Source organism: Elephas maximus, chromosome 2 (genome assembly GCF_024166365.1).
Source record: "Elephas maximus indicus isolate mEleMax1 chromosome 2, mEleMax1 primary haplotype, whole genome shotgun sequence".
In the NCBI taxonomy this organism is placed as follows: domain Eukaryota; kingdom Metazoa; phylum Chordata; class Mammalia; order Proboscidea; family Elephantidae; genus Elephas; species Elephas maximus.
In genome coordinates this window covers 49880166-49893388 of record NC_064820.1, presented here as the reverse complement: position 1 = coordinate 49893388, position 13223 = coordinate 49880166, and the positions used below count along the sequence as shown (strand labels likewise).

Sequence of the window (13223 nt, the reverse complement as noted above, 5' to 3'; positions counted from 1 at the left end):
CTTGACAGAAGCAGACTGCCACCTCTTTCTCCCTTGGAACGGCTGGTGGGTTCAAACCACTGACCTTGTGGTTAGCAGCTGAGCGCTTTAACCGCTGTGCCACAAAGGCTTACTCTACTGATGGCTAGAGTTGTTTAAATCAATGAGGTAACCTTATATGCAAAGATGTCTGTGAAATATTTTTAAAATAAAAACCAGTAATAGAACAGTATGATTTGATTTTTATAAAATATATACATATATTTCTGTGTAGAAAACAATTTTGAAACATAGTTACCAAGCAATTAGCAATGGTTATCTCTGGAGAGTGGGAATTTTTTATTTTACTCTATATTTACATATTATATATATTTATAATAAGCATGTATTCTTTTGTACTAAATAAAGGTACTTCCATCTTTCTATCATAACTGCAATTTTCAGTTGTCAAGCAGGTCTGGCCTGACACCATCACCTGATGTTCACAGCTCCTCAGAGGGTTTAACAGTGGACTCTAGTCCTCTGAGCTGCTGACATGCTACTGTTTCCACACTGGATTCAGCACCTCAATTAGACTCAGAGCCATTCACTGTTTTTATTATTTCATCAGACTCCAGCAATATACCAAAACCCACATTAGATCCAGCACCAAGCCAGTAGGTTCACAGCAATCCCACCGATCTGAGCAACTCCTGTTAATAATCCATCTCCATAATTTCACACTTTGCGTAAATTCAAGGCCTTGCTACCTCTGTCCCCTTTCATTTCTTCCCAGGAATAATGATAATAGTTCAAGGGCTTATAAAGCATTTCTCCCTTCCGACTGAGCTTTCAAGAAGTTATTTGACTTACATACCAGCAGCACTAATTAATGTTGCTTCAAGGTCTGGGCAGCATTCCAATCCCAACAACCCAATAATTGCCTCAACAGGAGAGGGGAGTGTCAGTTTAGGGCTCTAGGGCACACCACGGTCCTCTTCAGTCATCCGGGTACCATTGCAAAGAGAGCACCCGTCTGAGCCCACACACCCTTATGCTCATTAATTACTCATTCAGTACACATTTGGCTTAACATTTGCTGAGTACCTCTTACTGTTCCCAGGTCAGAGATGCCAATACCGTGCATGTGAAATGAAAGGCAGAGAGAAAAATTTTCCCTAAATACCTGGGTGATGCTAATAAAATATAAAGTGTAAAACAATGGTTATATAACACAGACTATGTGGCAAGTGTAACATCTAAATGACAGTGGTCACACCTCACTACCCTCAGCTATTTCACACAAGCACAGCCAGGGTGTGGCTGGGGCATTTTAAAGTATTTATGAAGGGCCCTGCTATAAGGACCACATTGTGTGGTGTAGAGGCCCTGCACTCCTTGGAGAGCCATGTGTAAATACCACATTTCCCTCTTCCAGGACTTCCGTTTCTGAGTGCCCAGAGTCTATAACAATAGTCTCTCAGTGTTGAGCTGGGTTCCCTGGCCAGCAGAGGATCTGGTGTTTCTCTAGATTCTTACCTGATTGACAGCTGCTCTTGGGTAATCTGGCCTTGGTGAAAGGCAGGATGGGCCCCAGGCCAATGCTTCTGGAAAAGGCTCTGCCATTCCTAGGGTGTGAGACCCAGAACAAATCACTCTGCAAGCTCTCAGTTGCCATTTTAAAGTAACAATCCAGATGAGAGTCAATGAAAATAAATTTTAGGGAAATCTTTGAAAGGGTAAAAATATTACAAAACAGAAGAAAGTATGGACAAGAGATTGGAAGTCTTCCTAACTTGGTTTTCTTGGGGGTTATAGAACACATCGTGTGTGTGTGTGTGTACATGTGTGTGTGTGTATTAGTTTTCTATTGTTGCTGTAACAATGTGTGTATGTGTATATTAGTTTTCTATTGTCGGTGTAACAAACTACCAGAAACTAAGTGGCTTAGAAACAAGACAGATTTATTAAGCAGTTTTATAGGTCAGAAGTCTGACACAAGTCTTACAGTGTAAGGTTGGCAGGACTGTTTTTGGTTCTGGAGGTACTAGGGAAGAATCCATTTCCTTGCCTCTTCCAGCTTCTAGAGGCTGCTTGCATTCCTTGGCTCGTGGCCCCCTTCCTCTGTCTTGGAAATCAACAATGGTAGGTCAATTCCTTTTCACGATGCGTTTCTCAGACCACAGCTGGGACGGGTTCTCCAATTTTAAGGATGTGTGATTAGATTTGACCCACCTGGATAACCCAAAACAATCTCTCCTGCTCAAGGTTCTTAATTTAATCACATCTACAAAGTCTCTTTTGCCGTGTAAGGTAACATATTCATAGGCAGGGGCCGAAGAACTACGGAAAATAGCACCTAGGGCAATGAGTGTTAAATTGCTGAATGATCTGTCACAGCTGGTGATGGACACTGATGGCCCATAGAAACTGCTAATTGGGACCCTGCCTCAAGTGGTGCCAAGGGCAAGCACTCTACTTGTCCCCCTCTTTTTCCCCCTAGTTAGGCTTCTGTCATAGGTTCCAGCATTAGGATGGGGACACCTTTGGCAGGCATTGTTCTGCCTACCACAACTCCGTAGGTGTTTTTAGTTCTTATTTTGTTGCTGGTAGTTTTGTTTAATATGAGCTAGTGAGCCACCTTGCACACTCCTGAAACAGCTTTCTTGAATCACTGTGCCGTGGACAAGGCTGTAGTCATCCCCTTTGAGCCAAAAAGGGATAGGCTAAGGCTAAGACACTTTTCCAGCTCTAATCTATAATCCCCAGCCTCCAAGTTACCCCATCTGCTGTCAAGTGGAGCAGATACTAGCCATTCCTGCCAAGCCATCTCCTGCCTAATTTGCAGATTCATGAGCAAAACAAGCGTTGTGGTTGTTTTAAGCCACAAGTGTAGCTGGAACACTTTCTATTTATTTATTTACCTCTGTATTTTTAAAGGTATACATTTTATACATAGTGTAGTAAAGAACACTGAACTCTGATGCTAAACTGCCTGGGTTCCAATTCTGGCTCCAACGTTTTGAGCTCTATGACCTTGGACAAATTACTTAAATTCACACCTCAGTTTCCTCATCTGTAAAACCGATGAAATATGAGTAGCTATTTCATAGGATTGTTCTGACAATTAAGTGACAATACATGCAAAGTGTTTGCAACAGTGCCCACTACAAAAAGAATATGTGTTAGATGCTGTGCTTGTTGTTGTTGTTATAGGTATTGCTGGTGAGGTAGGCAGAATTCTAAGAAGGTCTTGTGCTTCTTGCTCTCTTATTTTGAATGCAAGTGTAAGCTGTGATTTGATTTTAGCCAATAGAATATGACAAAGATAAGGGATTTTGCTAATGTAATTAAAGCCCCTGAAGTTGACTTTAAGTTAATCAAAAGGGAGAGTACACTGGATGGGCCTGACATAGTCAGGTGAGCACTTTTAAAGATAATCTAAAAGTCAGAGACTCTCATTATTGCTGGCCTTGAAAAAGCAAGCTTCCATCAGTCCTACAGCTATGAGGAAATGGATGCTGCCAACAACCACCTGAGCTTGGAGAATAAAGGAGTGTTGTTTTAAACTGCTGTTTTTTGTGGTAATTTGCTATACAACAATAGAAAACAAATACAAAAAAAAAAGCCAAACCTGATGCCATCGAGTTGATTCTGACTCATAGTGACCCTATAGAACGGAGTAGAACTGCCCTGTATGGTTTCCAAGGAGCAGCTCGGATTTGAACTAACGACCTTTTGGTTAGCAGCCTCGTTCTTAACCACAGACATAAAAAAAATCAGCCATAAAACAGTATAGACAATAAAAAGCAGATGTTTCTATCCCCCCAGACCTTCACTCTCCCTAGAGGTAACTACTAATAAAAACCTGTGCTTCATCATTCCGGAAATTGTCTACGCACACATAAGCTTTTCCAAGTGAGTGTGGTGTGTGTGTGTATTTATATATATACTATACTATATATACTAGACTATATCTCTAGCTCTGTATCTATATCTATGTACTCCTTCCACCATTTTGCACCTTGTTTTACTCGAAGACCAAAGATCTTTTCTTACAATACATTGTTATTTTTACTCTTGCCTAACAGTCTATTGTGTGGAAGGTGGAAGTGCCATAATTCATCTTTCTGGTACCCTGTTCACAGATATGCAAGTTGATTTTTACATTTTGCTAATAAAAATAATCCTACAACGAGATTCTTGTACTTATATCTTTGGACACGTGTCTGTAGTATAAATTCCAGTAGTGAAACTCCTAGGCCAAAGGATATCTTCATTTTAAATTGATAGGTATTGACAAATTGATTCCTAAGAATTTGCACCAATTCACACTTCTACTAACCACAGGTCTTAGTTATCTAGTGCTGCTATAACAGAAATACCACAAGTGGATGGCTTTAACAAAGAGAAATTTAGTTCCTCGCAGTAAAGTAGGCTAAAAGTCCAAATTCAGGGTGTCAGCTCCAGGCGAAGGCCTTCTCTCTCTGTTGGTTTTCTTATCAACCTTCCCCCAGACTAGGAGCTTCTCTGCTCAGGGACCCTGGGTCCAAAGGACACACTCTGCCCCCAGCCCTTCTTTCTTGGTGGTATGAGGGACACGCTCTGCTCCCAGCACTGCTTTCTTGGTAGTATGAGGTGCCCCTCTCTGCTCCCTTCTCTTTCCTTTTTATCTCTTGAGAGATAAAAGGTGTGCAGGCCACAGCCCAGGGAAACGCCCTTTACATCGGATGAGGGATGTGACCTGGGTAAGGGTGTTACAATTCCACCCTAATCCTCTTTAACAGGAAATTAAAATCACAGAATGGAGGACAGCCACACAATACTGGGAATCATGCCCCAGCCAAATTACTATGCACATTTTTGGGGGGACATAATTCAAGCCATGATGCCACATACGAGTAAATACTTGCTAACACCATGTAATACAAAACATTTTGATCTTTGCCAACCTGGTAGGTAAAAAGCGTATCTCACTATAGTTTTGTTTTTATTTGGGTTTTATTAATTTTGAGTAATGTTGAGCATTAAAAAATTATAAGCCATTTTTATTCCTGTGAACTACCTGTTCATATCCGTAGCCCATTTCTCTATTGATTTGCAAGTTTGCTTTATCTAATAACCTGTTGTCTGTTGTATGTCCTACCAATCCAACACTCTTCTATCAGTTTGTCATACTGTGGTGGCTTGCACGTTGCTATGATGCTGGAAGCTACACTACTGGCATTTCAAATATCAGCAGAGTCATCAATGGTGGGCAGGTTTCAGCAGAACTTCCAGACTAAGACCAGGAAGAAAGGATTCTCAATCTGCTTCCAAATATCAGCCAATGACAACCTTATGGATAACAACAGAACGTTATCCAATGTCACTTTGATGAGTAAGATACCCCTACCCCAAGCCACGTATGGTCTTTTCAATTGCCTCATATACATGTGAAAGCTGGACAATGAAAAAAGAAGACAGAAGAATTTTGATGCATTCAAATTGCGGTGTTGGCAAAGAATATTGATATATCGTGGACTGCCAAAAAATGAACAAATCCGTCTTAGAAAAAATATAACCAGAATGTTCCTTAGCAAAATACAACTAGAATATTCCTTGTAAGTGACTTCAGCTTGCTTACTTTGGACACATCATCAGGAAAGACCAATTATGAAAAGGACATCATATTTTGTCAAGTAGAGGGTCATGGAAAATGAGGGAAACCTACAATGAGATGGATTACACAATAGCCGCAACAGGGGACTCAAATATACCAGTGAACGTGAAAACGGCACAGGAGTAGGCAACATTTAGTTCTGTTATGCATGAAGTCAGGGTGAGTTGGAACAGACTCAACAGCAAGTAACAACAGCAGTGTCTAACAAATATCCCCCCTTTTCACACCTTTTTGCCATTTGTCTTTTATTGAATTTTTTTATGATGAAATTTTTCCTCTTTTGCATGTCAAATTTTTTATTTATTTTTTAATGGCTTCTGAGTCCTGTTTTCTGCTTAGAAAGTCCTTCCCTGTTCCAAAACTTAAAAAAAAAATTTCCATATTTCCTTTGAGTACTTTTATATTTTAACTCTTTAAATATTTAATATATCTGGAATTTAAAGTTTTGTCTTTATCTTTTTCCATATAGTCAGCCAATTGTTTCAAAGCCATTCACTGAATAATCCACACTTACCTTTAATGTGAAATGCTAACTGTTCCATGTATTAAATTCCCACAGGCATTGTGTCCACTTCTGGATTTATGCATGAGCATCACACTCTTTTAGTTACTGTGGATTTACAATGTATGTCACCATCCAGAGGGACTAGTCGCCCTTCCTTCCTCTTTTGTTTTTCAAATTTCCTGGAGGCATTCTTACCTGTTTACCAGCTGACCACTTGAGACAACCCCCCTGCTCAAGGAATCCTAGTGTCTTGACCAACCTTAGGCGAGTCACCTGACTCCTGTGCCTCAGCATCATGACAAAACTGACAACGGTGCAATTGTAAGGAATTGAGATTACTCCTATATCTGGAAAGCATGAATTCTTTTAAAAAAAAGTTATAAATTTAATTCTGGAAAGGAAACTACAGTGTTAACCAGGAATAAGAAATTTACTGCAAAGGGAAATTCCCTACTTTGACTCTTGGTTCAAACTTTGCTCCTACTGATTAGTCCTGCTTTTATTCCTCCCTGTTTACTTTGGCATGCCCCATGCCCAGCTCCATCACACATTTAAGTGCAGAGTATATACCGTGAAACCACAGCACTGGGAGGAGGGACCTGGCCTAGCTCTCCTAAATCTATCTCAGCTGGAAAACTCCTATCTCGTTTCTCTAAAATAATACAGATTTCTGAAATATCACACACATACACACACCCTGCCCTTAGCCCTTGTTTTAAGGCTATAAATCTACTGGTGATATATAATTTTATAATGAACCTTCATCCTCTGTGTTTCGGGTACAACTCAACGTGCAGTTTTTGTTTTCAGTCTGGTATAGGAAATAATCCCTCCTGAGACTTGCAAATTTGAAATGTTGTACCACTTAGAGTATAGATATTAAAAAGAGGTGAAGAGTACCAAATGCAGATTTCTGTGACTACACTGGGGAAACTTTCTTCATGTAACTAAGGTCTGCTTATCTGAGGCATCATTCAACAAATACCTTCCCGAGCATTTACTAATTGCAGAGCACCAAGCTAGGCACTGGGGATATAAAGACGAAGAAGATACACAGGTCCTGCCCTCACCGAGACCCACTCTGTTGGAAGAGAGAGGAGTTTAAATACTGTGAGATAACTTGATAATATATTAAAAAGTGATTTAAATGGGAATGCTCTTTGAGAAGTTCCATTTCAATTATTTAAGAAAATATTGAGATGGGTGTACCAAGTGCACAAGGACTGATTTATACCATTTCCATAATAATAAAAATACCAAAATGAACACAACCAAACTGCCTAACTATCCAGCCATTAGGAGAGGAGCAGGCCCACAAACTATGATAAAACCATATAATAAATACTATGAAACCATTGAAGGAAGAAACGACACAGATCTGTGGGTATCGCCATGGAGGGCTATTCCTGATCTATTACATAACTGGAAAAAAAAAATCATAAAACAGGAAGCATTATATAACTCTGTTTTTATGGAAAATAAAATATACTCACAAATGAATTAAAAAAAAAGCCTGAAAGAATATAAAGCCCAATGTTAAATAGGAGTCAACGTTTGACTGGGTAGTTTGGTTAGAAATGATTTTTATATTTTCATATAATATATAATCTGTATGAATATAAACATAATTATACACTCATATAGATATTGTACAAACACAGGTAATTTTTTTAGTCCGAATGTAAGTTTATAGCAACCTACGATGAGGAGTACACTGACGGCAGCTCCCCAGGCATTGCTTTCACCAGCATGAATGCGGCACCTGCGGCGGCGCCGGCTTGTCAGCCCGGAGCGGAGCTGCACCGCGGCGAGGCAAAGCTCAGAGAGGAGGTCCCAGAGCCGAAGGCTCAGAGAGCAGACGGGCGCCTCTTGGAGGCTGGGGAAGCAGGGAGAAACGCAGAGTGACATTGGGGCTGTGCCTGAACGAATGAGTAGGAGCTTTCCAGATAGGATGGGAGAGGCTAAGAAGATGGTCCAGGCAAGAGCAACGAGGATCACAGACATGAGGGAAACAGGAGATCAGGCTACTGCGGACGGTTGTGCAGTCTGTGGACTGCAAAAGGCTTCCTGCTGAGGAAGGACTGGGGGCAGAAACGCAGGCTGAGCTTCACTTGCCAAGTCATTCATCTGACCAGAGGAAGGGGCACACTCACATTCTTTTTTTTTTTTTATAGTAGAAAGGCACTTTTGGTTTCTTTACAAATACCTTCTGCTTGCCAAGCTGTGGGTCCCGAGGCCGCGTCCACCCAGACAGGGACGCCTTTTCCTGTGTACACAAGGTGCACTGAGGGCCTCGAAGGCCCTGCACAAGACAGTCCGTAAATCCTGACTTGGGAAAGGGATCTTCAGAGGATGAAAGGGCCCTGCCACGTGCTCTCCAGGGCCATTTTAAAGCCTGTGATAAAACCAGAAAACCAAACCCTTTGCCGTTGAGTTGGTTCCAACTCAGAGCAGCCCTACTGGACAGAGGAGAATTGCCCCATAGGTTTTCCAAGGAGCGGCTGTTGGATTTGAACAGCTGCTGATCATTTGTTTAGCAGCCAACTTATTAACCACTATGCCACCAAGGCTTCATGTACTAGAGTCCTCATTGCAGGATGCTGGAGACACGTGGGAAGTGTTGGGGAAAAAAATGTAGGTACATTTTTAAGCTTTAAGGGCCAGAATATGTATCAAAAGCCTTTCAAATGACCATACCCTTTTATTTTATAATTCTGCTCTTCAGAATTTATTGAAAGAAAGAGCATAAATGTTTGAGTTATATAAGTGGTTTTCTTCAGAATTACTTGTAATAGTGGAGAAAAAAACAACATATTCTAAATGTTCAGTATTAAGAGTTTGGTTCAGTAAGGCATGATGCCTCCATATAATGAAATTCTAAACTAGGCAACAGTCAAACATACGTTTCAGAGCTGGTTCATTCCCAGGCTGGGTGAAATGCCCCTATGACCACCCAAAGCACTGTACTTCCCCTGTGTTGGCTCTTACCAGCCTTTATTGTTACGGCTTGCTTAATTTTCTGTCCTCCCTGCAGACAGGGACCATGTCCCCTTTGCCCACTGTTTTGTCCTCAATGTCCAACAGAGTGTCTTGCACATAACCAGCTGCCAACCAGTTGAACCCAACTCGTGGTGAGTGACCTCATGTGTGTCAGAGTAGAACTGGGCTCCACAGCGTTTTCAATGGCTGATTTTTTGGAAGCAGAATGCCAGGGCTTTCTTCCAAGGTGCCTCTGGGTGGAATCAACCACCAGCCTTTCGGTTAGCAGGCAAGGGCTTATCCATTTGCACCACCCAGGGACTCTGTCTTTAAAGTGAAAGGTGCTTGGTTTTTTTTCTTGAATGAAAACAACTTGGCTGCAAACCAGGACCAGAATAGGATCGACTTTTTCCATATCTTTCCATGGAGATAATTTGTTTATGACTTGTCACCCTTGTCCCCAGAAACTTGTCATTTCAACAAGCTACTTAGAAATCCTGATTCTTTTATGCAAAGGTTCTCAGTAGGGGATATCTATCAGAATCACCTGTGGAGATTTCTAAGAATTCAAATCATTGGTCCCCTAAGCCGGAATTCTGGTTTATAAGTCTAAGAAGGGATTCGTGTACAGTTATTCTTTTTTAATGTTTCCCAAGTAATTCTGATGCACACACCCCACTCAAAATGACCCCTTCAGGTGCCAGGTTCAAAGCTGCCTTGCTACTGACACCCCCTGACCCCAGGTAGTGTGAGTAGAAGTCAGAAGTCTGACAGAGGACTCTTCTTAGAAACAGGAGAAATGGATCCCCTGAGCACCGCCCTGGGCGGGACTTCCTGGCATGCTTTTTTCTCCAGGCTTTCTCTGCACCCAAGGACACCTTTAGTCTCATTTCCTGATCTTAAAGCCTCACTTGCGGTGCTGTCAGACCCAGTGGGGCAGGCAGGAATGCAGCAAACAGGACTCGCCCTTGTGGCCTTAGCTGCCTGCGTGGCCCTTCATGCCTCAGAAGGTGAGTAGGCATTGGCCGCCTAGGCCTCCAGGGAAATGCGTGCCTCTCCTGGCAGCGCCGGGACAGTGAAGTACTGCCGGGAATTTGGGAGCAGGGATTTCCATCTCTTCAGGTAGGAGTTTCCAATTTTGTTCTACAAGGTTATTGACAAGAGAATGGCATAGGTTTACATACCAAATCTCCAGGAAGAAATTTCTGGAAGGATCATCATTTTAACAGGAATATAAGTCTTTAGGGTTGCTATAAGTTGCAATCGACTCGACGGCAACTGGTTTTTTGGTTTTTGTAAGTCATTTGCCAGGTGGAGGATGAGGTTCTCCACACAGGTGCAACTTCGAGCCACATTTCCTTTTCTGATGATAGTATCTTCGAAAATGCCCAGCTAGAGTTTGGAGAAAAGCCCCCATTATTCATCCGTCTCTTCCTACCCCCAACCTGCTGAAAACTGTCTGGAGATAAGTGTGCACATTTCTGAAAGAAAAGACAGTCTTGACCTAGGTTAGGGTTACGTAAGCTGCAAGCTTTCTGAACAAAGCCCCGTGGACACTGACATTTCAATCTGACCTCAAAAAGCGAAAGCAGGATGAAGAAGACAGCCGTACACATTACATCAAAGGATTTAAATTGTGAGTTGCTAGCACGTATATGGAGATTGTTACTGCATTTGGATGGGAGGGAACCTATTCTACAGTAGCTCTCAGGGCAGCCTCAAGGAAACTCTAAATGCAGGTACTTAATACTTGACAGATAAGACTATTTTCCACTCTGTCTTTTCTTAAGCCTTACCCTGAATAAATTGTCTACATCTAATTTTGTTTGGTCTGCATCTTAAAAAATTGAGCCACCATTTTTAAACTGGTAGATTACATACACACATACACACAGTTAGCATTTTAAGCTTCTCTTAAAAAATCAGATCTGGCAATAAGAGTTCCGTTCCCTGGCAAGAACTGCCTGGGGCTGACTAGCCTGTTAGCCATGAGCTCTGCAGTTTGCCTGTCCCCTTTAATCTTGCCATAATCATTGTTCTTCAGGCATTTGTTTAAGGACCCCAATACAGTATGCCAATGTACTGGGCTTATATTACTCAGCAGAGGAAAAATCCAGATAATCTTAATTTCTATCAGTCTATTTTATCAAGACAGTTTACTATTTTGTTTCTCTAAAGTTCTTGAGAAAAATTCACCATTGAAATTTTAGGACTCACTTTCACTGTTTCTCAAAGCCTACCTGCTAAGGCCTTGCTCCTAGTTTTGGCAGCTCCACTAACGCACATTTTTTTTTTCATGTAGAGCTTTAAAATAGAGGTGTGTCTCCCATTCAGCTTCCTGTCCTATTTCTAGCTGTCCCCATAGCAGCAGCAGCAGCCCTCCAGGAAAGGAGGGAGGGAAGGGCCAGCAGAGGGTGAGAGAAGGTCTGTTGTGAGGCTGAATCCTGGCAGACAGGGTGGAACACAAAATAAAGGGTTGTGTGAAAAGGTACAGTTGGTGATGCTAATGAAGCAAAGGAGCTGAGGAGACACAGTAGTCTTTTGGGCTAGTCTCAAGTTCAGTAGTTTCAGGTCCCAGATTCAAGGCCTGTCTTCCAGGAACTGCTACCCAACCCTCCCACCTCATTCCAGAGCCCTCCAGGAAGGAGTGTGAAGGAGAGAGAAAATGCTCGTAAACCTGTGACAACGTAAGAAGGAACCCCCTCGGCTGCCTTCTCCTAAGGTAGTGTGGGCCATAGGCAAATCACGTTGTCTGAGAAGCCTCAACCCTCAGCCATTTAAAAACAAGTTATGTTGGGTTATAATACACGAGGAAGGCTTGAAAACCGTTGTGAAGCTTGGAAGGGCAACTCCACTTTCTGTAGCAAACTTTCACCCAAGTGTCTGTGTGTGCCAGGTGCCTTGTGAGAGGTACTAAGTGCTTCAGGCTCCAGGGAGGGGGCAGAAGACAGGACTGGGTGGGGAAGGAGGTGGGAAACACTGAGCACTGCTGGGAAGGAAGTATAGATGGCCATAACCATTATATTGCAGTCTTAGAGGGGGAGGGAAGTAACCTGTGCCAGTTTGGGGCTTTGGGAAATACATTTTGTTCTTTCAGGTAGTAATTGTTCCATTATCTTAATGGTGTCTTAAATGGCCATCTTGATGGGCTGGCTCACTAAATGGCATTCCCAAATTGTTCTGCATAATAAATCAGGAAGCAGTTTAAAAAACGCCCTGGATTCCACCTAAAGGCAGGCAACATTCCACACCTGCTGACTTGGCTGCTGGCCCCCACAGCTCAATACTGAATCCATGAAAATGCCCATCAACCATTCTCAGTGGCTCTGAGCCAGATTATTAAAATCCACAATCTAGAGCTTTGTGGGCCTGGCAGTTTTTATTGTACATTAAAACCAAAGCTCCACTTGTGCCAAGCAGATTCAAGTGGGGGCGGGGGGATGCTTCATCAAGTCTCAAATTGGCTTCCTCCTGATAACCTACTTTCTTAGAGTGAGATGGCTCCTGAATCCCACATACTTGCCAGGGGCTTGCCACTTGCATCCTGTCTTAGTTATCTAATGCTGCTATAACAGAAATACCACAAGTGGGTGGCTTTAACAAACGGAAATTTATTCTCTCACAGTTGAGGAGGCTAGACGTCTGAATTCAGCTCCAGAGGAAGGTTTTCACTCTCTATTGGTTCTGGGGGAAGGTCCTGGTCATCAATCTTCCCTTGGTCTAGGAGCTTCTCAGCACAGGGACCCCAGCTCCAAAGGATATGCTCTGCTCCTGGCTCTTCTTGCTGCATGGTAATGAGGTCCCTCTCCTCTCGTCTTGCTTCCCTCTTCTATATCTCAGACGAGATTCACTCAAGATACAACCTAATCCTAATCATAGAAGTTAGGATTTATAACACTTAATCAGATCATAGAATGGTGGACAACCGCACAATACCGGGAATTGTGGCTTAGCCAAGGTGATACGCATTTTTGAGGGGACACTATTCAATCCATAACACATCTCAAAGGAAAACTTGACTTTAAGAATATGTATTTTTGCTTGAGAGTTGTTCTGCACGTTGCTGTTAGTTGCCACTGAGTTGATTCAGACCCATGGCGACTCCATGTGTGTAGAGCA

The 13223-nt window shown here is 42.3% G+C and overlaps 1 protein-coding gene across 1 annotated transcript in view; it reads left to right on the top strand.

The window, feature by feature from the left end:
* Positions 1-9987: 9987 nt before the first annotated feature.
* Positions 9988-13223, top strand: part of CCL28 (C-C motif chemokine ligand 28) — a 51139-nt gene continuing 47903 nt past the window's right edge. The window contains exon 1 of the mRNA XM_049863447.1: positions 9988-10114. Coding sequence (XP_049719404.1) covers positions 10051-10114 — 64 coding nt within the window. The 5' untranslated portion in view covers positions 9988-10050. The remainder of the gene's footprint in view (positions 10115-13223) is intronic.